Source organism: Canis lupus, chromosome 25 (genome assembly GCF_003254725.2).
Source record: "Canis lupus dingo isolate Sandy chromosome 25, ASM325472v2, whole genome shotgun sequence".
NCBI lineage: Eukaryota > Metazoa > Chordata > Mammalia > Carnivora > Canidae > Canis > Canis lupus.
The window spans coordinates 18,650,994-18,670,397 of record NC_064267.1 but is presented as its reverse complement, the minus strand read 5'-3'; the positions used below and the strand labels follow the sequence as shown (position 1 = coordinate 18,670,397).

General features: G+C 33.5%; 1 protein-coding gene across 3 annotated transcripts in view; it reads left to right on the top strand.

The window, feature by feature from the left end:
* The window catches only part of RNF17 (ring finger protein 17), a 116,594-nt gene that overhangs the window by 39,956 nt on the left and 57,234 nt on the right, over positions 1-19,404 (top strand). For all 3 annotated transcript variants that reach the window (XM_035716124.2, XM_049101106.1, XM_035716118.2), the window contains exons 13-18: positions 505-673; positions 3,073-3,263; positions 4,128-4,269; positions 13,127-13,280; positions 15,447-15,562; positions 16,524-16,644. In XM_035716124.2, coding sequence (XP_035572017.1) covers positions 505-673; positions 3,073-3,263; positions 4,128-4,269; positions 13,127-13,280; positions 15,447-15,562; positions 16,524-16,644 — 893 coding nt within the window. The remainder of the gene's footprint in view (positions 1-504; positions 674-3,072; positions 3,264-4,127; positions 4,270-13,126; positions 13,281-15,446; positions 15,563-16,523; positions 16,645-19,404) is intronic.

Below are 19,404 nucleotides of genomic sequence, written 5' to 3'. Positions count from 1 at the left end.
TAAATCAGATTTCTGTAATTTCATTAGTGCATATTAAAGTGGGATAATGAAAAAAAATAATAAAGTGGGATAATGTCTAACCCTAGGTACTCAAAAATATTTTAGTCTTCTAGGAATATAAAACAAAAATCATAAATAATAAAAATAAAAATATTTCTGCAATAAGGACCAGTATTAACTATAGAATGGTCACTAACTAATGGGCATAGCTTTATAGATAGATTTCTGTTTGGGGCCATCATTATCCCCCTTAAGTCTAGACTTGAGTAGATACATAAAAGACAATTCAGATAAAGTCGATTGAGATTTAATTCTATAGATAAAATAGGGTCTATGCTTATAAAATATGGATTAAATCTATGTAATAGGAAAGTATGAATTAGAATACAACTTTCTAGAAGATTTAGCTTAAGGAGAGTATCCTTAGAAATGCAACCTTTTATGGGGAAAGCAAGTTTGGGTTTCAAGTATTATTTTCAATAAATATTACTTGAATTCTTCTAGAGTTGGTGATACCTATGCAAGATCAGAACACATTGCTGAGCAGCATATAGTACTAAATGACTTATGCTTAGTTCTAAGGAAGTCTGAACCATATATTGAAAGGCTGCTGAAAGACATCCACCCATTAGCACTGCCATGCTCATTGAAAGACATTGTTCCACAGAATTCAGTAAGTGAGACTTAAATTATTTCTTCTTTGGGGGCTAAATGTCCCAATTCTAGCTATGTATTGCCAGTCAGATTGCAGAGTGTAGGTTTAAGGCACCAATTGTTTTTGCATAATAAATAATCCATGCCAGTAAAAAAGGGAATTAACTTCAGTTTTCATAATTGGAAACATTCTTAATGAGAAATTGAGTCGGGTAAACATATGAATGAATGAATGATAGATGAAATATCAAAGTAAACCACTAAATTGAGTCACATGTAGAGAAAAATAAATTTTACAATATGGTGTGATGTGTGTGTTTCTATACATTTCTTCACTTTTTTGTTTCACTTTGTTCATTAGTTGTAGCCCATATTGCATTCTGCTTTATATTATTTATGAATACTTAATCCCCAGTGAGACAAAAACTCTATAAGACAGGAATTGTATTTAAGACTATATGTTAAATTAAATTATATTAGCTGTTATATTATGAAATCTGAATGCAGGAATCTGTGTCTTTGCCCATCATTGTATTCCCAGTACTTAGCAGATTATCTCACACATAGTTGGCATTTAATAGATGTTTGAAAGAATGAGTAAATGAATAAAAAATGTAAAAGGAAACATAAATATTAGCACTATTGTTTTCCTCAAAATGGTAAAATTGGTTTAATTTAATCTTTTATTCTTTTTTGCATTTTCTGAGTAAACTTTATAAAAGAGGTTTTATTTTTTGTTTTTAAGAAACTTGTAGCTTTTGGGATGCCTGGGTGGCTCAATGGTTGAGTCTGCCTTCGGCTCAGGGCATGATCCCGGGATCCTGAGATGGAGCCCCACATTGGCCTCCTTGCAGGGAGCCTGCTTCTCCTGCTGCCTAAGTCTCTGCCTCTCTCTGTGTGTCTCTAATGAATAAATAAATGAAATCTTAAAAAAAAAGAGAAAACTTGTAGCTTTTAAAAAATTTGAATATAGCTGGGACACGCTGTTAAATTAGTTTCAGGTATACAACATAGTGATTCACTAACTCTGCTGGATGTATCACAGTTCCAGATTTCAAAATATACTACAAAGCCAAAGTAATCAAAATGGTATGATACTGGCACAAAAATAGACTCCTAGATCAATGGAACAGGATAAAGAGCCCAGAAATAAACCCATGTTTATATGTTCAATTAATCTATGACACTGGAGTTTTGGTCTTTTTCCCTATTGTATATCCTTATATTTAGTAAATGATGCTGGGGAAACTGGACAGCTGCATGCAGAAGAATGTAACTGGACCACTTTCTTATACTATACACAAAAAAAGACAAATTTCTAAATGTGAGACCTGAAACTATAGAAGTCCTAGATAAAACATAGGTAGTAACCTCTTTGACATCAGCTTTGGCAATATTTTCTAGATATGTCTCTTTTGCGAAACAAAAGCAAAAATAAGGCATGTGAGACTACACTAAAATAAAAAAAAACTTTTGCATAATGAAGGATATCATCAACAAAACAAAAAGGCAACCTGATGAATGGGAGAAGATAGTTACAAATGATATATCTGATGAGGGGTTCATATTCAAAATATATAAAGAATGTAACACCAGAATATGTAGTTTTAACCCTTGAAATTTAGTTATAGGATCTTAAAGGTTCAAAGATCAATTGAAAGTTTTTTAATGGGTGAATATTTTTCCTTATTGTTTAAGTAGTCTATGCCTCATATATTCCTAGTTAAAGGAAACTAAGTTAACTGATGAATATAAATATCTTGATTGCATTACATGGCTTCCATTATGCTTTCTAAATTACCTTCTTTTTTTAATTTGAGAGAGAGAAAGCACAAGCAGCGGGGAAGGGCAGAGGGAGAGGGAGAAGAACACTCCCACCGAGTAGGGAGCCCAATGTGGGACTCAATCCCAGGACCTTGGAATCATGATCTGAGCCGAAGGCAGACGTTTCACCAATTGAGCCAACCAGGTGCCCCAAAATTATCTTTTGAATTTGTGTCATTAAAATGGAAAAATAGTATGTTTTATTTTAGAATATTTATAATCTTCATATTAATATTCAGAAGTGAAACTAAATTCTAAAATACAACAGCTTATGGACAACTTGAGACTGTTCATAAAATCAAAGATCTAAAGGTACCTGGCTGGCTCAGTTGATAAAGCATGTGACTCTTGTTCTTGGGGTCATGAGTTCAAACCCACATTGGGCATAGAATTCACTAAAAATAAATCCATATGTTGTAAATATATAAACACTGGTCTTGGGTTTCTGGCCCTAGTTGTTTAGTATCTGTGGTTGAGTAACTTTGCTCAAGTTTGCAGACTGGTTGTATTTTGGATTTATAAAACAAAAGCTAAATCCAGAGCATTGTACCATTAGTTATTACTAAATACATTGGAATTTTACTTTTTCCACAGGATGTAGGCTGGGGAGAAGAAGCTAAAGTAGAATTTTTGAAAATGGTAAATAACAAGGCTGTTTTAATGAAAGTTTTTAGAGAAGAAGATGGTGTGCTAATTGTAGATCTGCAGAAACCACCAACAAATAAAATAAGCAGTGATATGCCTGTTTCTCTTAGAGATGCATTAGTTTTCATGGAGTTAGCAAGGTAGGTAACTTATTAAAACAAATACTTTTGAGATTATAGTTATAAACTGGAATAGCAAATTTTAACTTTAAAAATTATGTACTGACTCTAAAGTGAACATAATCCAAGAGGTTAAAAATATTGCTATCAGAGTTTTCTAAGTACAGTTTGAAAACTGCATTCAGATAATTTAAGTAGAAAAATTAAGGTAGCTCAAAATAGAAACTATTTATAGATACTGAGTATTTTTTAGACTTCTGATAACTTCACAAACAGCTCCACTAGGGTTTTAAGAATTATTAGTTTAACAGTTCCTGATTTAAATTTTCTAACCTTTGGAATAAGTTCATGATCACCACTCTGTATTTAATGTATGAATCTAGAATAGATGAAGTTTCTTCCTATACCACCATCAGTGATGAACAAAGTAAGCTGACTAACAATGGACATAGTGAAAGATACTTTTTGTCCTGAGTGATGAGATGACTCTGGAAGTGACTCCAGTAGGTCTCATTGTGGAAAAAATAAAAGTAGTCATAGAGATGGAGGGGATCACAGAGATCCCTCAGGTGGTCTTACTGAGTACCACCATAGTCTGTAGTTGTCAGTTCCTGAAAGAGAAAAGACTAAGTAGAAGATACAAGCCTGGCTTAGAAATGTCCTGAAACAAATTCAAAGGTCAATTACTGATTTTTGAGAGTTGACTTTTAACCCGGCTTGATAATTGGAGACAATACCAAGAAATGTATCAGAAAAGAAATTGAAAAGGGAATACTCTTGGTAGATAAATCGGTATATGTGTAAGTCCTTTCTTCAGACCAAGTTGCTGAAAAAGACTTTTTAAGAAAATGGGTTGCTTATGGTTTTGATTGTGCTTTTAATCAGGTTTAGGTCGCAATCACCAAGAAGCCTCTCTGAAAAAAATATGACTCTACACTATCACCCACCTATTTTGCCTAACGAAATGACAGATGTTTCAGTTATGGTTTGTCATATAAATAGTCCTACTGATTTCTATCTTCAGTTGGTAAGTATTTAATATTCCTTTGAGACAAGTATTTTTTCAAATTTTAGTAGAAATGTATAATGGAAATGAGTACCCAGTGTGAATTTTAGAGCAAACCACTGTAAATTTAAGTTACTTAGTTGCAACTTTAAATGAGAAAATCACATGATTTATAGTAAATTGAAGGAACTCTTCATCATGCTAATTAGTGAAATATGGAGGGAAAGGACAGTGAATGATGCTTAATAAATGTGTTTCTTGCTACCTTATGAAATCTGGGGAATAGGAAATCACATAGACCTGAAATCAGAGTACTATGAGAAAACCTGTTTCTGACAGTGGACATCTGAGAATTTTTACTAGGTAATTTCCTGAATTTAATACCAAAATAAATTCAGATCAAAGGCATTTCATACTAAATTTTGAATGTGGACTGATGGGTTTGTTTAGATAGCTACTAACAAAGAGTTCATCCTTACCAATCTCTCTGTGTCTGTGTTTCATATGAGTTAACTCATTCTACGGGCCATAATGAATGAATAATCTGTTAATCTTCACAACAATCCTGTGAGAAAGATACTAGTATTTTCATTTATATATGGAGACTCTAACCAAAGGGATGAAGCAACTTGCCTGACGTCACACAGCTCAGAAGGGATGAGCCAGGATTGAACTGGGCAGTGTAACTGCATTCAGAGCCTGCCACCTCAAGCACTGCAGCACACGATAAGGGCTCCCCAGATGAGTTGTAGAAGTCTGCTTATTTGGTACTAAGCTAGGACTTACATATATTTCTTACACTGAATATTTTATATTGTCTTTTATTTAAATTGAAGTAAAACATAAATATACCATTTTAGCCATTAAATATACAGTTCAGTGCCATTAAGTATGTTTTGTGCAACCATTGCCATTATTCATCTCCAGACCTGTTTGATCATCCCAAACAGCTCTGTAATCATTAAACAGTAACTCTCCATTTTTCCTTCCCCCAGCTTCTGATAACCTGTACTACTATATTTTTTATGAATGTATTTATTCTAGGTACCTCTTAAGTGGAAACAATATTTTTCCTTTGTGTCTGCCTTATTTCACTTAGCATAGTGTTTACCAGTTGTAGCATGTATCAGAATTTCATTCTTTTTCATGACTAATATTTCATTTTATGTATATACTACATTTTGTTTATCTATTAATCTGTTGATGGACACTTGGATTGTTTCAACATTTTGGCTATTGTGAATAACGCTGCTATAAGCATGGAGGTACAAGTTCTATTTGGGTCTCTGCTTTCAGTTCTTTTAAGTATATACCTAGCTCTGGAATTGCTGGATAATATTAAAGTTCTGTTTAACTTTTTGAAGAACTACCAAACTATTTTCCACAGTGCCACACTATTTTGTATTTCTATTAGCAATGCATAAAGGTTGCAGTATTTCTAACTATCACCAACACTCATTTAAAAAAAAAAAAAAAAAAAAAAGCCAGGCGCCTGGGTGGCTTCAGCCAGGGTGTGATCCTGGAGACCCGGGATCAAGTCCCACATTGGGCTCCATGCATGGAGCCTGCTTCTCCCTCTGCCTGTGTCTCTGCCTCTCTTTTTCTCTCTGTGTCTCTGATGAATAAATAAATAAAACATTTTTTTAGAAAATAAAAAGCCATTTTAAGGGCATGAAGTTACATCTCATTATGGATTTGATTTGCATTTCCCATATGACTAGTATTGTTGAATACATTTTTTCATGTGTGTATTTATTGGTCATTTATATATTTTCTCTGGAGAAATACCTATTCCAGTCCTTTGACCATTTTTGAAATCAGGATGTGTCAGCACTCCAACTTTGTCCTTTTTAATATTGTTTTGTCAATTTGAGGTCCCTTGAGATTCCATATGACTTTTAGAATGAGTTTCTCTATTCTGTCTGAACCATCTGAAAATTTGCTAGTGATACCATTGAATTGTAGATTGCTTTGGGAAATATTGTCAGTAATACTAGATCTTCCAGGCCATGAATGTGGAGTGCCTTTCCTCTTATTTTTGTCATCTTTCATTTCTTTTAGCAGTCTGGTATGGTGTATAAGTATACAAGTCTCTTCCTTCCTTGTTTAAGTTTATTCCTAAGTGTATTCTTTTTTTTAATGATATTATAGAAGGAATTATTACTTTCCTTTTTAGATTGTTCATTACTGCTTTATACAACTGGTTTTTCTCTCTGGATTTTAGGTCCTGTAACTTCACTAACAGGTTTTTTTGGTGGGCTCTTTACACTTTTATATGTTATGAAATTATGTCAGCTGCAAAGAGATAATTTTATTTCTGACAATTGGAATGCCTTTTGTTTCTTTTTCTTATTTAATGGCTCTGGTTAGAAATTCCAATATCTTGTTGAATACAAATAGAAAAAGCAGATGTCTTTTTCTTCTGAGGAGAAAAAGCATTTGTCTTTTACCATTGACTGTGGTATCTGGGTTTTTCCATATGGCCTTTATCATGTTGTCCTTCCATTGTGCTTAGGAAAGATACTTTGTATGTTTTCAGTCTTTTAAAACTTATTAAGGCTTGTTTTGTAGCCTAACATATTGTCTATCCTGAGAATGTTTCATGTATACTTGAGGAAAAATGTGCATTCTGCTCTTGGCTTGAATGTTCTGTATATGTCTGTTAGGTGTAGCTGGTTTGTACTGTTCAAGTAATTTGTTTTCTTCTTGACATTCTTTGTAATTCTGTTTTTGAAAGTGGAGCATTGAAGTCTCCTTTTATTGAAGGTCTGTCTCCTTTCAGTTCTGTCAATGTTTGCATCATATATTTTGGGGCTCTCATATAATTATTACATCTTATTGGTGAATTGACCCTTTTATCAATGTATAATGTCATTCTTTGTATCTTGTAATATTATCTGACTTAGTCTGTTTTCTCTGATAGTAGCATAGCCACCCCAGCTCTCTTTTAGCTACTGTTTGCATGGAATACATTTTCTAATTTTTAACTTTCAACCTATGTATGTTTTTGGATTTAAAGTGAGTATCTTATAGATAGCATATAGTTGGGCCATTTTTTTTTTTTTTTTTTTTTTTTTTTTTTTTTTTAGTTGGGCCATTTTTTAAAACCATTCTGCAAATCTTTGCCTTTTAGTTAGGGAGTTTAATCCATTTAAAATACCTATTAGTAGGAAAAACTCCCACCAGTTTACTATTTTCTGTATATATTATACCTTTTTTGTCTCTCATTTCCTCTATTTCCCTCTTTTGTGTTTAGTTGTTTTCTTGCAATGTCATTTTTTAATATTTTTGAAAAACATTCTCATAAAAAAACAGAATTTACCATATAACCATATTTAAGTGTACAGTTCAGTAGTGTTAACTATACTCTCACATTATTGTGAAACAGATCTCTAGAACTGTTTCATCTTGCAGAACTGAACTCTACATTTCCTAAACAATCACTGTCCATTTTCCCCTATCCCTAACCACTTACAACCACAATTCTGTGAATTTCATTATTTTGATGCTTCGTGTAAGTGGAATCATAGTGTTTGTCTTTTGGTGGCTGGCTTCACTTAATCTAATTCTCTTAAGTTTCATTCATACTGTTGTGTGAGATTTTCTTCTTTAAGGCTAATATTCCATTGTATGTATATATATCACATTTTATTAATCTATTAATCCATCAATGGACATTGGGTTTGCTTCTACCTCTTGGCTCTTGTGAATAATGCTGCAGGGAACATGGGTGTGCAAATATTGTAGTTTCATGTTTTGATTACCTTATTTCCTTTTGTATATATCTGTATTTTTTTATCATTACCATGGGAATTACATATAATATCCTAAAGTAACAATTAATATAGGTTTATACCAACTTTAATTGCACAAAAACCTTACTCCTGTGCAGCTCCATTCCCCTTTTATATTATTGATGTCACAAATTGATCTTGTGTGCTCAATAACACAAATTTATAATTTTATGCATTTATCTTTTAAATTCTAGAGAAATATTATCCTATAGAAATAAAGAAATAAAAATGGAGTTGCAAACCAAGATTAAAATAATACTGGCTTTCATATTTATCCTTGTACTTACCTGAACCACAGATCTTCATATCTTCATGTGACTCTGAGTTACACTCTAGCATCCGTTTATTTCTACCTAGAGGATTCCCTTTAATGGCAGCAAACTCCCTCACCTCTTGTTTCTCTGTGAATGGCTTAATTTCTCCCTCATTTTTTGAAGGGTAGTTTTGCTGGGTATGTAATTCTCAGTTGATAGGGTTTTCTGCCCAGCACTTTAAATATATCTCCCTATTCTCATCTGTCCTCAAAGGTTTCTTAGGAGAAATCAACCAGTAATCTTGTTGATGACCCCTAGTACATAACAACTTGCTTCTTTTGCTGCTTTCAAGATTCTATTGTGTATTAGCTTTGTAGGGCCATTGTAACAAAGTACCCTGAATTGGATAGCTTAAACAACAAAACTTTATGGTCTTACAGTGATGGACTCTGGAAGTCTAAAATCAAGATGTTGACAGGATTCATTCCTTCTGAGGTCTTAGAGGTAAAATCTATTCCATGTCTGTCCCCTAGATTTTGGTGGTATGCTGACAGTCTTTACCACTCATTGGCTTCTGCTTCCTCTTCCTAGTCTCATCCTCTTTCTTCACATGGCATTTTCTCTGTGCTTGTCCATCTTAATTTTTCAGTAAGGATACCAGTCTTATTGAATTAGTTCCCACCTAAGAATTTATTTTACTTTGATAACCTCTGTAAAACCCTATCTTCAAGTAAGGTTACATTATGAGGTACTGAGGGGTTATAACTCCAAAATATTTATTTTGGGGGGTGAGGACACAGTTCCCAAAGCAGTCTGCTTTCTGCTCCATCAGAAATTCATGTACTTTCCACATGCAAAATACATTCATCCCATCCCAATCATTCCAGCATCAATGGTAAGTCTAAAATCTTCTATATAAATTTCATCAACCAAAGTCTCAAATCTTATCATCTAATTCATCTAATTCAAGTAGAGGTTAAGACAGGTATTGTTCAAGCTGGAGCAAAAATCTCCATGTCTGAATATGTGAGACCAGACAAATCTAAAACCTAGCAGGGAAATTTCTATTAGATTCTTATGACTTGAGAATAACTTTTATTGGCTGGATGCTCTACCCTCTAGTCACACTAGGGTGGTGGCTTTGCCACCTTAGCCCTGGGAGCAGCCTCACCTGTTGGAATTGAGAGGTTGTCCTCATGCTCTGGAACCCAGGAGGCCTCCTGGAATAGAGAATGAGATAGATGTTCCTGCCTCTCAGACATCTGCCCACTGGGCTCCTGGTGACAGTGGCAGACATGCCAGCCTCTGAATCACCTTCAGGGTCATTATTTTTCTTGAAAGATAACACATGTTCAGGGACACCTGGGTGGCTCAGTGGTTGAGCATCTGCCTTTGGCTCAGGGTGTGATCCCAGGATCACATGGTGTGAGTGCTGCATCAAGCTCCTTGTAAGGATCCTGCCTATCCCTCTGCCTATATCTCTGCCTCTCTGTGTCTTTCATGAATAAATAAATAAAATCTTTTTAAAAAAAGATAACACATGTTCAGGGTTGAATAGCCCTGACAGCTCACTTCCTGCCTGTAGAATCCCAACAGCGTTTCTTCCTTCTTCCCATCTCTGTCCCCATAAATTCAAGCAGGCAGTGTTTCTGCTGAGATGATTGATTAGATCCACATTTCACATGCCCATAATCTCTTTAGCAGTATCCAGCCACACCTTTGGTGTCCTCTCTAAGCACACAATCTCATTGTTTACAATATGGATAGACTGAGAATATTCTAAATTCTTCAAGTTTTGGTTTCTTTATGTTTGACAATTCCTTATCTCTGTCTTCTCCTGTTTTATTATGAGCAAAGAGAAACCAATCTGCATTCAATGTTTGTGCTTAGAGATCTCCTCAGCTAAATATTAAAGTTCTACTTTCTGTCTCACAGAACACAGTTCAGCTAAGTTCTCTACCACTTTATATCAAGGATTGCCTTTCTTCCAGTTTCCAATAATATGTTCTTCATTTCTGTCTGAGATCTCACCCGAAGCACCTTTAACATTCCTATTTCTACCAAAATTCTTTCCAATGCAATCTGGACTTCTTCATTCAAGCACTTTAGAAGTTCTCCTCCTCAATCCATTACCTAATTCCAAAGTCACACCCACATTTTAGGTATTTGTTACTGCAATACCCTACTTCTCAAAACCAAAACCTGTATTCATTTTCTAGGGCTGCAACAACAAAGTTACATAAATTAAGTGGATTAAAGAACATAAATTTATTGTCTCATAGTTCTGGAGTTTCAAAGTATGAGATCAGGGTATCAGTAGGGTCGGTTCTTTCTTAGGGCTGTAAGTAATAATGTATTGCATTCCTTTCTCCTAGTTTCTGGTGATTAGCTGGAACTTTTTTGGTTGTCTCTGATTTCTACATCACCCTAATCACTGCCTACTCTTCACAAGCCTTCTCCTGTATTTGTCTCTGTACTAAATTTTCCCCTTTTAATAACACCAATCATATTAGATTAAGGCCTACCATAATGACCTCATTTTAACTTGATTATCACTGTCAAGACTGTCTCTAAATAAAGTCACATTCTCATGTTATGACTTGAATATATCTTTCTTGGAGATACAAATGACCTTCTTAGATTTGTAGATTCATGTATGTCATCAAATTTGGGAAGTTTTCAGCCATTATATCCTCAAATAATCTTTCTACTTCTTTCTTTCTCCTTCTGAGACTCCCATAATGTGTATATTAATATGTCTTATGGTGCCCTTGGTCTCTGTTCAAGTCCCTTAGTTTCTGTTCCCTTCACTCTTTTTTTTTCTTTTCTCCTCACTTAATGATTTCAGTTGTCCTATCTTCAAGTTCACTGATCCTTTCTTATGATTGTTCAAATATGCTGTTGAATCCCTCTGGTGTATTTTTCACTTTAGTTATTGTACTTTTCAACTCCAGAATTTGATTCCTTTTTATAATTTCTCTTTGTTGGCATTTTCATTTTGGTCCTTTATTGTTTTCCTGGTTTCCTTTAATTCTTTATCCATGTGTTCCTTTATTCTTTGAACATATTTAAGGCAGTTGTTTTAAAGTCTTTGTCGAGTAAGTCCTTTATCTGGGCTTCTTTGTGAGTGGTTTCTATTTTGTTCCTATGAATGAGCCATGTTTTTCTTTTTCTTTGTATTTCTTCTAATATTTTTGTTGAAAACTGGGCATTTGAAACTCTGAAAATCAGAGTCTCAGTTCCTTTAGCTTGTGTTCAGAAAATGTTTTGGCAGATTTCTTTGAATGTCAGGAGTCTGGGTGTTTGCTTGGTTGTTGTAAACCTTTGACTTTTCCATAGTTTGACAAAGTTTGTATGATGTCTCTCAGCCTCTCTGTCTCTCTTCCTTGTTTTTTGTTTTTTGTTTCTGTGGGAGAATGAGAACTTGGAACTTCCTAGTCTCCTATTTTTGCTGATGTCATTTCTCTGTTGAATTTTTTACTACCCACTATGGATAACCTGTTAATGAAAGAATATGAATAATACCTACTTAGAAATAAAAATTTAGAAAATGTAAAGTTTTTAAAGTAATATAAATGGAATAACAAGAAAACACAGATTCACAAAATTTCCACTTGCATTATAATACTTAAGAGAAAAATTTCATTTTTTGCTATTTGAAGTGAATTTTAAAATATTTTTTTAACCTTAAGAATTAGTATTTGGAGAGATAATAAGGCATTTCTTGGTGTTTTGGAATTTGGGGGGGGTACTATGTTTTAGGTATTATAGGAACTTTAAGAACTAAAGTAACCAAATAATGTTAAATATTATTTAATAAGAGAAATCTCTAGTTTACTCAATGCAGTTATTTCATAAACCTTACTGAAATTACTGATTTAAAGAATTATCAATTCACTTTAAAACCATAAGATGGAAGGTTGATGGGAAACTGGAAGTTCATATAATGTCAAAGTATTTGTATACATGAGTATATAATGTCAAAGTACATGAACTACGTGGTGGATCCAATGGTAAAAACATAACTGTACAGTAGAGGGATCATCACCCTAAGCTGTAGGTGAATCTTAACATGTTAATATTGAGTCAATAATGTTATATCTTTTGATATATTGCAACTTAAGTACACTTAAGATGTATTCTGGCCACAAAAGGTTTGAATCCACCAAACCTATACACACAACTTCTAGGTTTGGGGAAATTTCAGGAGACAGACCCCACTTAATGGAGAAACAAGCTAATTGATAGCATGAGGATATAACCTTGTAAATCCATAAGATGGAGCATTCTGCAGAAAAATAGCAAGCTCTTTTCAGCAAGACCTAAAAAGAGGACTACACTAGATTCTAAAAGATTTATTGAAATAACTAGATATAACGTGTCTTGAATTTGATACTGGTTTGGGTCAGTTAGGGATATCTAAACGTGGTCTAGAAGTACTGATAGAAATAGAAAAGTGAGAATTGATGGAAAATACAAATAAACTATAATCAAATTGCATGTAAGAGATCATCTCATTTTTGTTTTAAAAAATATGGAAAGTCCCCAAAAAAAAAAAAAAAAAAAAAAAAATATGGAAAGTTTGTGTATAAGGGATCTGGGAGGATAGACACTTAAGATACCTGGAGAAACATTTCTAAAAATTTTTGTTATGTCCATATTTTCTAATTTTATATACTGCTTCTGTAATAAAATATTTCAAGTATAAATTATGTAATAATTTGTGTAATTCCAACATTTCATAATTTTATAGCCAGTGCTTATAATACATTGCCACATTTAAATTTTGCTTCTTTGAAACTACAGTGTTTTAATACCTTTATTTCTCAGATAGAGAGCCTGGATTTTTTATTTTTACTAAAGACAATTGAGGAATTCTATAAAAGTGAAGATGGAGAAAATCTGGAAATCCTCTGTCCAGTTCAAGGTCAAGCCTGTGTAGCTAAATTTGAAGATGGAGTTTGGTACCGAGCAAAAGTCATTGGTAGGAAATTACAGGGTTTCCACAGGGAAATGTTATGCTTAAAATTGACATAATTTGAGTTGGTACAAATTAAATCATGGAAGTGGTATTATTTGCTCAATTATCTATCTTTAAAAAGCTAGTGGTAATGTTTGGAGGTGAATCTCTCGGCCCTTAGATTTTGATTTGACTGGGACTTAACTGGTTTTTTTGTTTTCTAATGTCTGCCTTATTTAAAAATTTAAATGGTAATAAACAACTTATACTCCATTCCTCAAAGGCAAATATTTTAGGGTTGCCTGGCTGACTCACTTGGAAAAGCATGCAACTCTTGATCTCAGGGTCATGAGTTTGAGCTTTATGTGGAGTGTAGAGATTATTTTTAAAAATACCTTAAATTCTTTCAGCTGTTTCTTTTGATATTTGTGTTATTTATTCTAAACGTATAATACTTTGTTGATAGTTTTAGGTATTATCTATTCTTATTATGGTAGATAGCAGTTTTAGATTTCTTGTAGCTCTCTTGTGCTCTTCCAAGCTCACCCCTATAGTTGTATCACAATTTTTAGTTAACCCATATTTTATATAAATATTTTCACTAAGTCATAAAGAATACTTTATTTCTATTTCAACTTAATGCATCAAATTTTCACTTTGTTTCCTTTAAATTTATGGCTACATTTTCCTAATAGTTCAGAAACGGTTTTCCACATGTTAAGCTTTTCAGGTAATGTTAGTTTAATTTTTTCTCTAATGGTGAAAACATCCTCCTATCTCCCCAGTTAGACTACTAGTCTTCTAAGCTTATTACACTTTTGTTATTCAGAGAATTTATTTCACTTGGCAATATACTTCTTGGTTTTCCTGTATTGGATCCCTCATTTTATAAATCCCATGTTTACCTCTTCAGTTTACTCCTCCTTTTTTTTTTTTTTTTTTTTTGAGCATTTTCTAATTGTTTCCTCAGAATAAATGGAGGTAAATTTTGAGATCTTTCATGTCTCCTGACTGTACTCTCATACATGATTGATAATTTGAATAAAAAATGTTCTTTAAATTTTATCTCCTATCCATTTGTTTGTGTTGTCTAAAACTACATCTCCATTTGGAGACTTAAGGAATCTAATAGCATTGGTACAGTTGAGAATATCCTTCTAGCGAGAGGATTCCTGCAGAAGTATGGAGGGATTCTCTCACCTTCTTACACTTACGGTAACATGTGTCTTTTCAATTACTGTGGATGCAAATTACCATAGGGCCTAAGTAGTTTGAAGTTTCCTCTCCAGTACCAGTGTTGTTCCATATGCTTCCACTTCTACTAAGGAGCAGAGAATGCTTATACCTTTTCCATTTTTTGAAATTTATATACTGTACTACCCTTTAAATTTGGAAATGATGGCAACCAGTTTATAGAACTATACATAGGTGTGTTAAGAGAAGCTAAAGTCGACCATATATTTTGAGTATTTTCAAAAAGGTCAGTGTATGATAAGTTTTTATTCAAACTTGCATGTGTTTGAACTTTTTAGGGGCTTCGTTGGTGTCCTGTAAAATATAGAGACTAGATTGACATGGAGGTCTGTCTCTGCTTATTTCTTACAGTATCTCCCCAAATAATTTTTTTAAATTTCAGTTAGGTATCATTATATGAATGAATCTTTAGTTTGATTATTAAATCTTTTGCCTTAATCACCTGTGTTGACTAACAGTAAACATTTATTAAGCGCTTACTTTGATGCTTTGCTAATTATTTTAAATAGATGAATCCTCAAAAAAGTCTTATGAGGTTGGATTCTTTTGGTATATCCATTTTACAATGAAATAATGAGGCTTAGAGAGAAAAAGGAACTTGCTCAAAGTCACGTGGAATTTGACTGGATTCTAACCCAGTCAGTTTTAACATCTAATTTTTAACCTAGTATCTGATAGCTATGTTGTTATCCTGATTTTGATTGTCCTTTAGACATCTTAAAATTGTTCATTTCTTTTCACCAAGTCTGAAGACTATGCATTATGGTTGTTTTTTTTTTAAGTTCACATATTAGAAATATATTTTATATTAAAAAAGTATGTTTATGTATTAATCATAAAAGTATTCTAAGATAGTTGACTGTCGATTAACCTAAATTTTGCTAGATAATTCTGTTTTCTTTGCAAGTTTGATTTCTAATTTCATAATTTTTGAAGGATTGCCTGGACATCGTGAAGTTGAAGTTAAATATGTGGACTTTGGCAATACTGCAAAAATAACACTTAAAGAAATGCGTAAAATAAAGGATGAGTTTCTAAATCCCCCAGAGAAGGTAATCTACTTATTGTGAGTCATAGGTGCTGGTAACAATTTATCTTTTATTTGGAAACATCATTCTGACCTGCAGCTACCAGCTGCTATTGTATAGAAATCATTTTTATCATAGAAATGTTCTGTTAACTGACGTTTTTGTCCATAAATAATTTGATACATGGAATATAGAAAAGAGTTGCTGTCATTACTGTAATTTCCTATGTAGCAACTTTAAATTGTTAAAATGTCTGTATATCTTAGCAAATAAGAACTAATTATAAGTGTATATGTGTATGTATGTTTGTGTCTAAGTATTTACTGTCTACAGCTTTTAATATTATTTTAAAATATCTGTATAATGTAGTAGGAAGATGATGTATTTTATGAAAAAAACTCATCATAGAAGGTTTTTTACTGCAATTCCAGTTATGTTTAAGTATATATAACCTGTGCAAGAAAAAGATGTCTGGAAAAATAAAGTATCCTTTTCTTGGAATCCTCCTCCCCAGAGATAGGGAAGGTTAATGGGGCTTATTGTTAAACAATATTTTTCATTTTAAAAATGGGTAAAATATTGTAGGAAAAACTTGAAAATATAGATAAAAAGAATCATTCAGAACTATTGATTATTTATGATAAATATAGTTCTAAGATGCATCTTTATCATTTTTAACAATTATAGGATTAAGCAAATAATCCTATAACCCACGTTTTTCATTTAACAGCATATCATTAGTATCTGTAATTCTTTCAGTAGATGCTTGTTATATCGGCGTCTAAATGTGCAGTAATTCATTCAACCAAATGTTCTATTGATTCCAATTATTGGTATTTATAAATTATTTTATAGACAGCTTTTGCGCATTTATTTTTTAAATATATATTAAATTCAAACAGTGTTTTGTATGCAAAATTTTAATTCTAGAATAACTAGAAATTACATTTACTTTTTCTTAATGGTGCAATTTTGTTTGACACAGGCAATTAAATGTAGGCTGGCCTATATTGAACCATGTATAAGGACAAAGCAGTGGCCCAAAAAAGCTAAGGAAATTTTTGAAGAAAAGACTCAAGATAAATTTATGACATGTTCAGTCGTTAGTAAGCTGTTTCCATTTTTATTTGTTGATATATAATTGTATATAATTTTGAATAACATTATAATACAACATTTATCAGATCTAAGAACAAATTCAGTGTGTCATCAGTAAGAGTGGTGAGAGAGAACATTTGTTGAGAATTAGGTATAGTGGATATAGAGGCAGGCTCTAGAGTCTAAAATCAGTACAAAGCAAAAATTATCATTAAAGATCAAGTTATCCCAGGGTGCCTGGCTGACTTAGTTGGTGGAGTGTATGACAATTAATCTTGGGGATGTAGGTTCAAGCCCCATGTTGAAGGTAGAGATTACTTAAAATCTTAAAAAAAAAAAAAAAAAATCCAGGGCAGCCCCAGTGGTGCAGTGGTTTAGCGCCGCCTGCAGCCCAGGGCGTGATCCTGGAGACCCGGGATGTCGGGCTCCCTGCATGGAGCCTGCTTCTCCCTCTGCCTGTGTCTCTGCCTCTCTCTCTCTCTCTCTGTGTCTCTATGAATAAATAAAATAAAATAAAATAAAATAAAATAAAATAAAATAAAATAAAATAAAATAAAAAATAGTATAAAAAATCCAGTCATCCTGGACATGGCCTCTTGAAAGCCCTAAAGCCAGGAATTAACTTCTTGTATTTTAGTTTGCATTTTTGCAAGGGCACTATCCTGATTTTGATGTGATGGATGCTAAAGTTTAACGTGCAGGGAAATGAGGGGAGGTGAGACATAACTGGTAAATAGTTTTCTTTCTTTTTTTTTCATTTCATTTGACTTAAGTAAATTCAACTGTAGGCTCTCCATATTTTGAAAAAAAATCACTTCTTTTTTGGAGTGGTCTGGGTCCAGGATACAGGCTGACCACTAACTCACAATTTTGTAACCCAGCATGTTCTGAAAAGGAAGTGTTGAGTAGCAAAACCTGACCTGAATTGACATGAAGTATATATAGTCTTTATTTCCTATATAGTAAATATTCATATATTCCATTCCAGGATAGTAATGTATGTTTGTGGGCTGCTGCCTCAGAATCTGCTGGGGATATATTACAAAATATGTAATATATGTTTTATGTAGCTTTTCTTAATTTGAAGTTCTGAAACTTATCTGGCTGGAGGGGGTTTGGATGCAGAGGTGGGGGGAGGTGAGAGTCTTATTTATTTAGCTGTGTTGGTTAATAAGTACTAGTGCAGGACACACAAGATCATGTTTACTTAGGGTTGATTTATAGGAATTTCCAGGGTAATTTTTACTATATCTGTTCGTTCACATTTATCATACTCTCATTAAGTGAATCCAACCACCAGAAGAGACTGAGGCTTAGCAATCAGTTATATAATCTGGAACTGAGGGCAGCCCTGGTGGCGCAGCAGTTTAGTGCCGCCTGCAGCCCAGGGCGTGATCCTGGAGACCCTGGATCGAGTCCCATGTCAGGCTCTCTGCATGGAGCCTGCTTCTCCCTCTGCCTCTCTCTCTCTCTCTGTGTGTCTCTATGAATAAATAAATAAAATCTTTAAAAAAATAATAATCTGGAACTGATGGCATATCAGTGATAATTTATCCACATTGTTGATATGAGAAATTGTTCTGAAGAAATAGTTTCTTTAGGGAGGAACGTGGTTATAGATATTGCATCCTCAGTCAATAACGTTTTTGTACCTGGCTTTCCTGATGTGAGCAGTAAGGACTAAGAAGCCCTTAATTTACTGCTCACATCAGAGAAGCCAGATATTTAATATAGAATAGTCCTCCCTCTTGTGGACTACCCATCAAGACCTGACTTTCTTTCTTGACTCCTTCTTTTTCTTATTCACTTAATTACTTGTTATACATATAACATCCAACACCAGTCACAACATAGTTATTAGGCTAGATCATTCATTTGAGCAGGGCCTCCTGGCACTCCTTAAATCTAAAAGATCTCACCCCATTAATCTGCACAATGATGAGATTGAGAGTTTAAGACATTAATAGTAAAATGAACTACCATAGATGAGAAGGGGAGTCTTCCATTAATATGCATTGTTACCTTATAAAGCAAGGGATATTTAAATTTTAATTAGCAGAGCAGGGAAGGTGGTATAGGTACAGAACATGGAAAGTTGGCCCTGTTGGAATAAATAAAGGACCTCATGTATGGGAAATATGAAGTCAACTAAAGGGAACACAAGAGATGGAAAAGTAAGGAGATGAAAATTTATTGAGACTCAGCATTGCTTAGCTTTTTATTTTTAGATATGTCTGGCCCATTGAAAAGTAGGAATTATTTTTAGGATCTTGACAGAAGTTTACTAAAATGTATTTTTATGACTAGATAATAAATACAGGGTACTGGTAACAATTTATCTTTTACCTGCAGCTACCAGCTGCTATTGTATAGAAGGTGGTGTAAGCATAAACTACAATGAAGTATGTGTTTCCTAAAGAAATTCCTTAGTTGTTTATTCACATACATATTAGGCAAGTTCTCTGTGCTATGTACCATAAGTAAGTAAACAGACATATGAGATATAAACTTTACCCATAGGTAGACTGTCAGTTTGGTTTAAGAAATAGATCTAAATAGTCTATTGAAGTAACCAACATATTTCCTAAAAGAAATTAAAAGTTAAATGGTTTGTCCTAAAAATACAGGGATGGGGGAAAAAATCCAGGTTCCAATCTGTAGTTGAGGAATCTATATTGAGTTTGTGTTGTTTTAAACCTTATGCCATTCTTACAAAAGCTGTAAAGGTTTGCAAAAGCTGTAAACGTTTGCAGATAATCATTGACCTA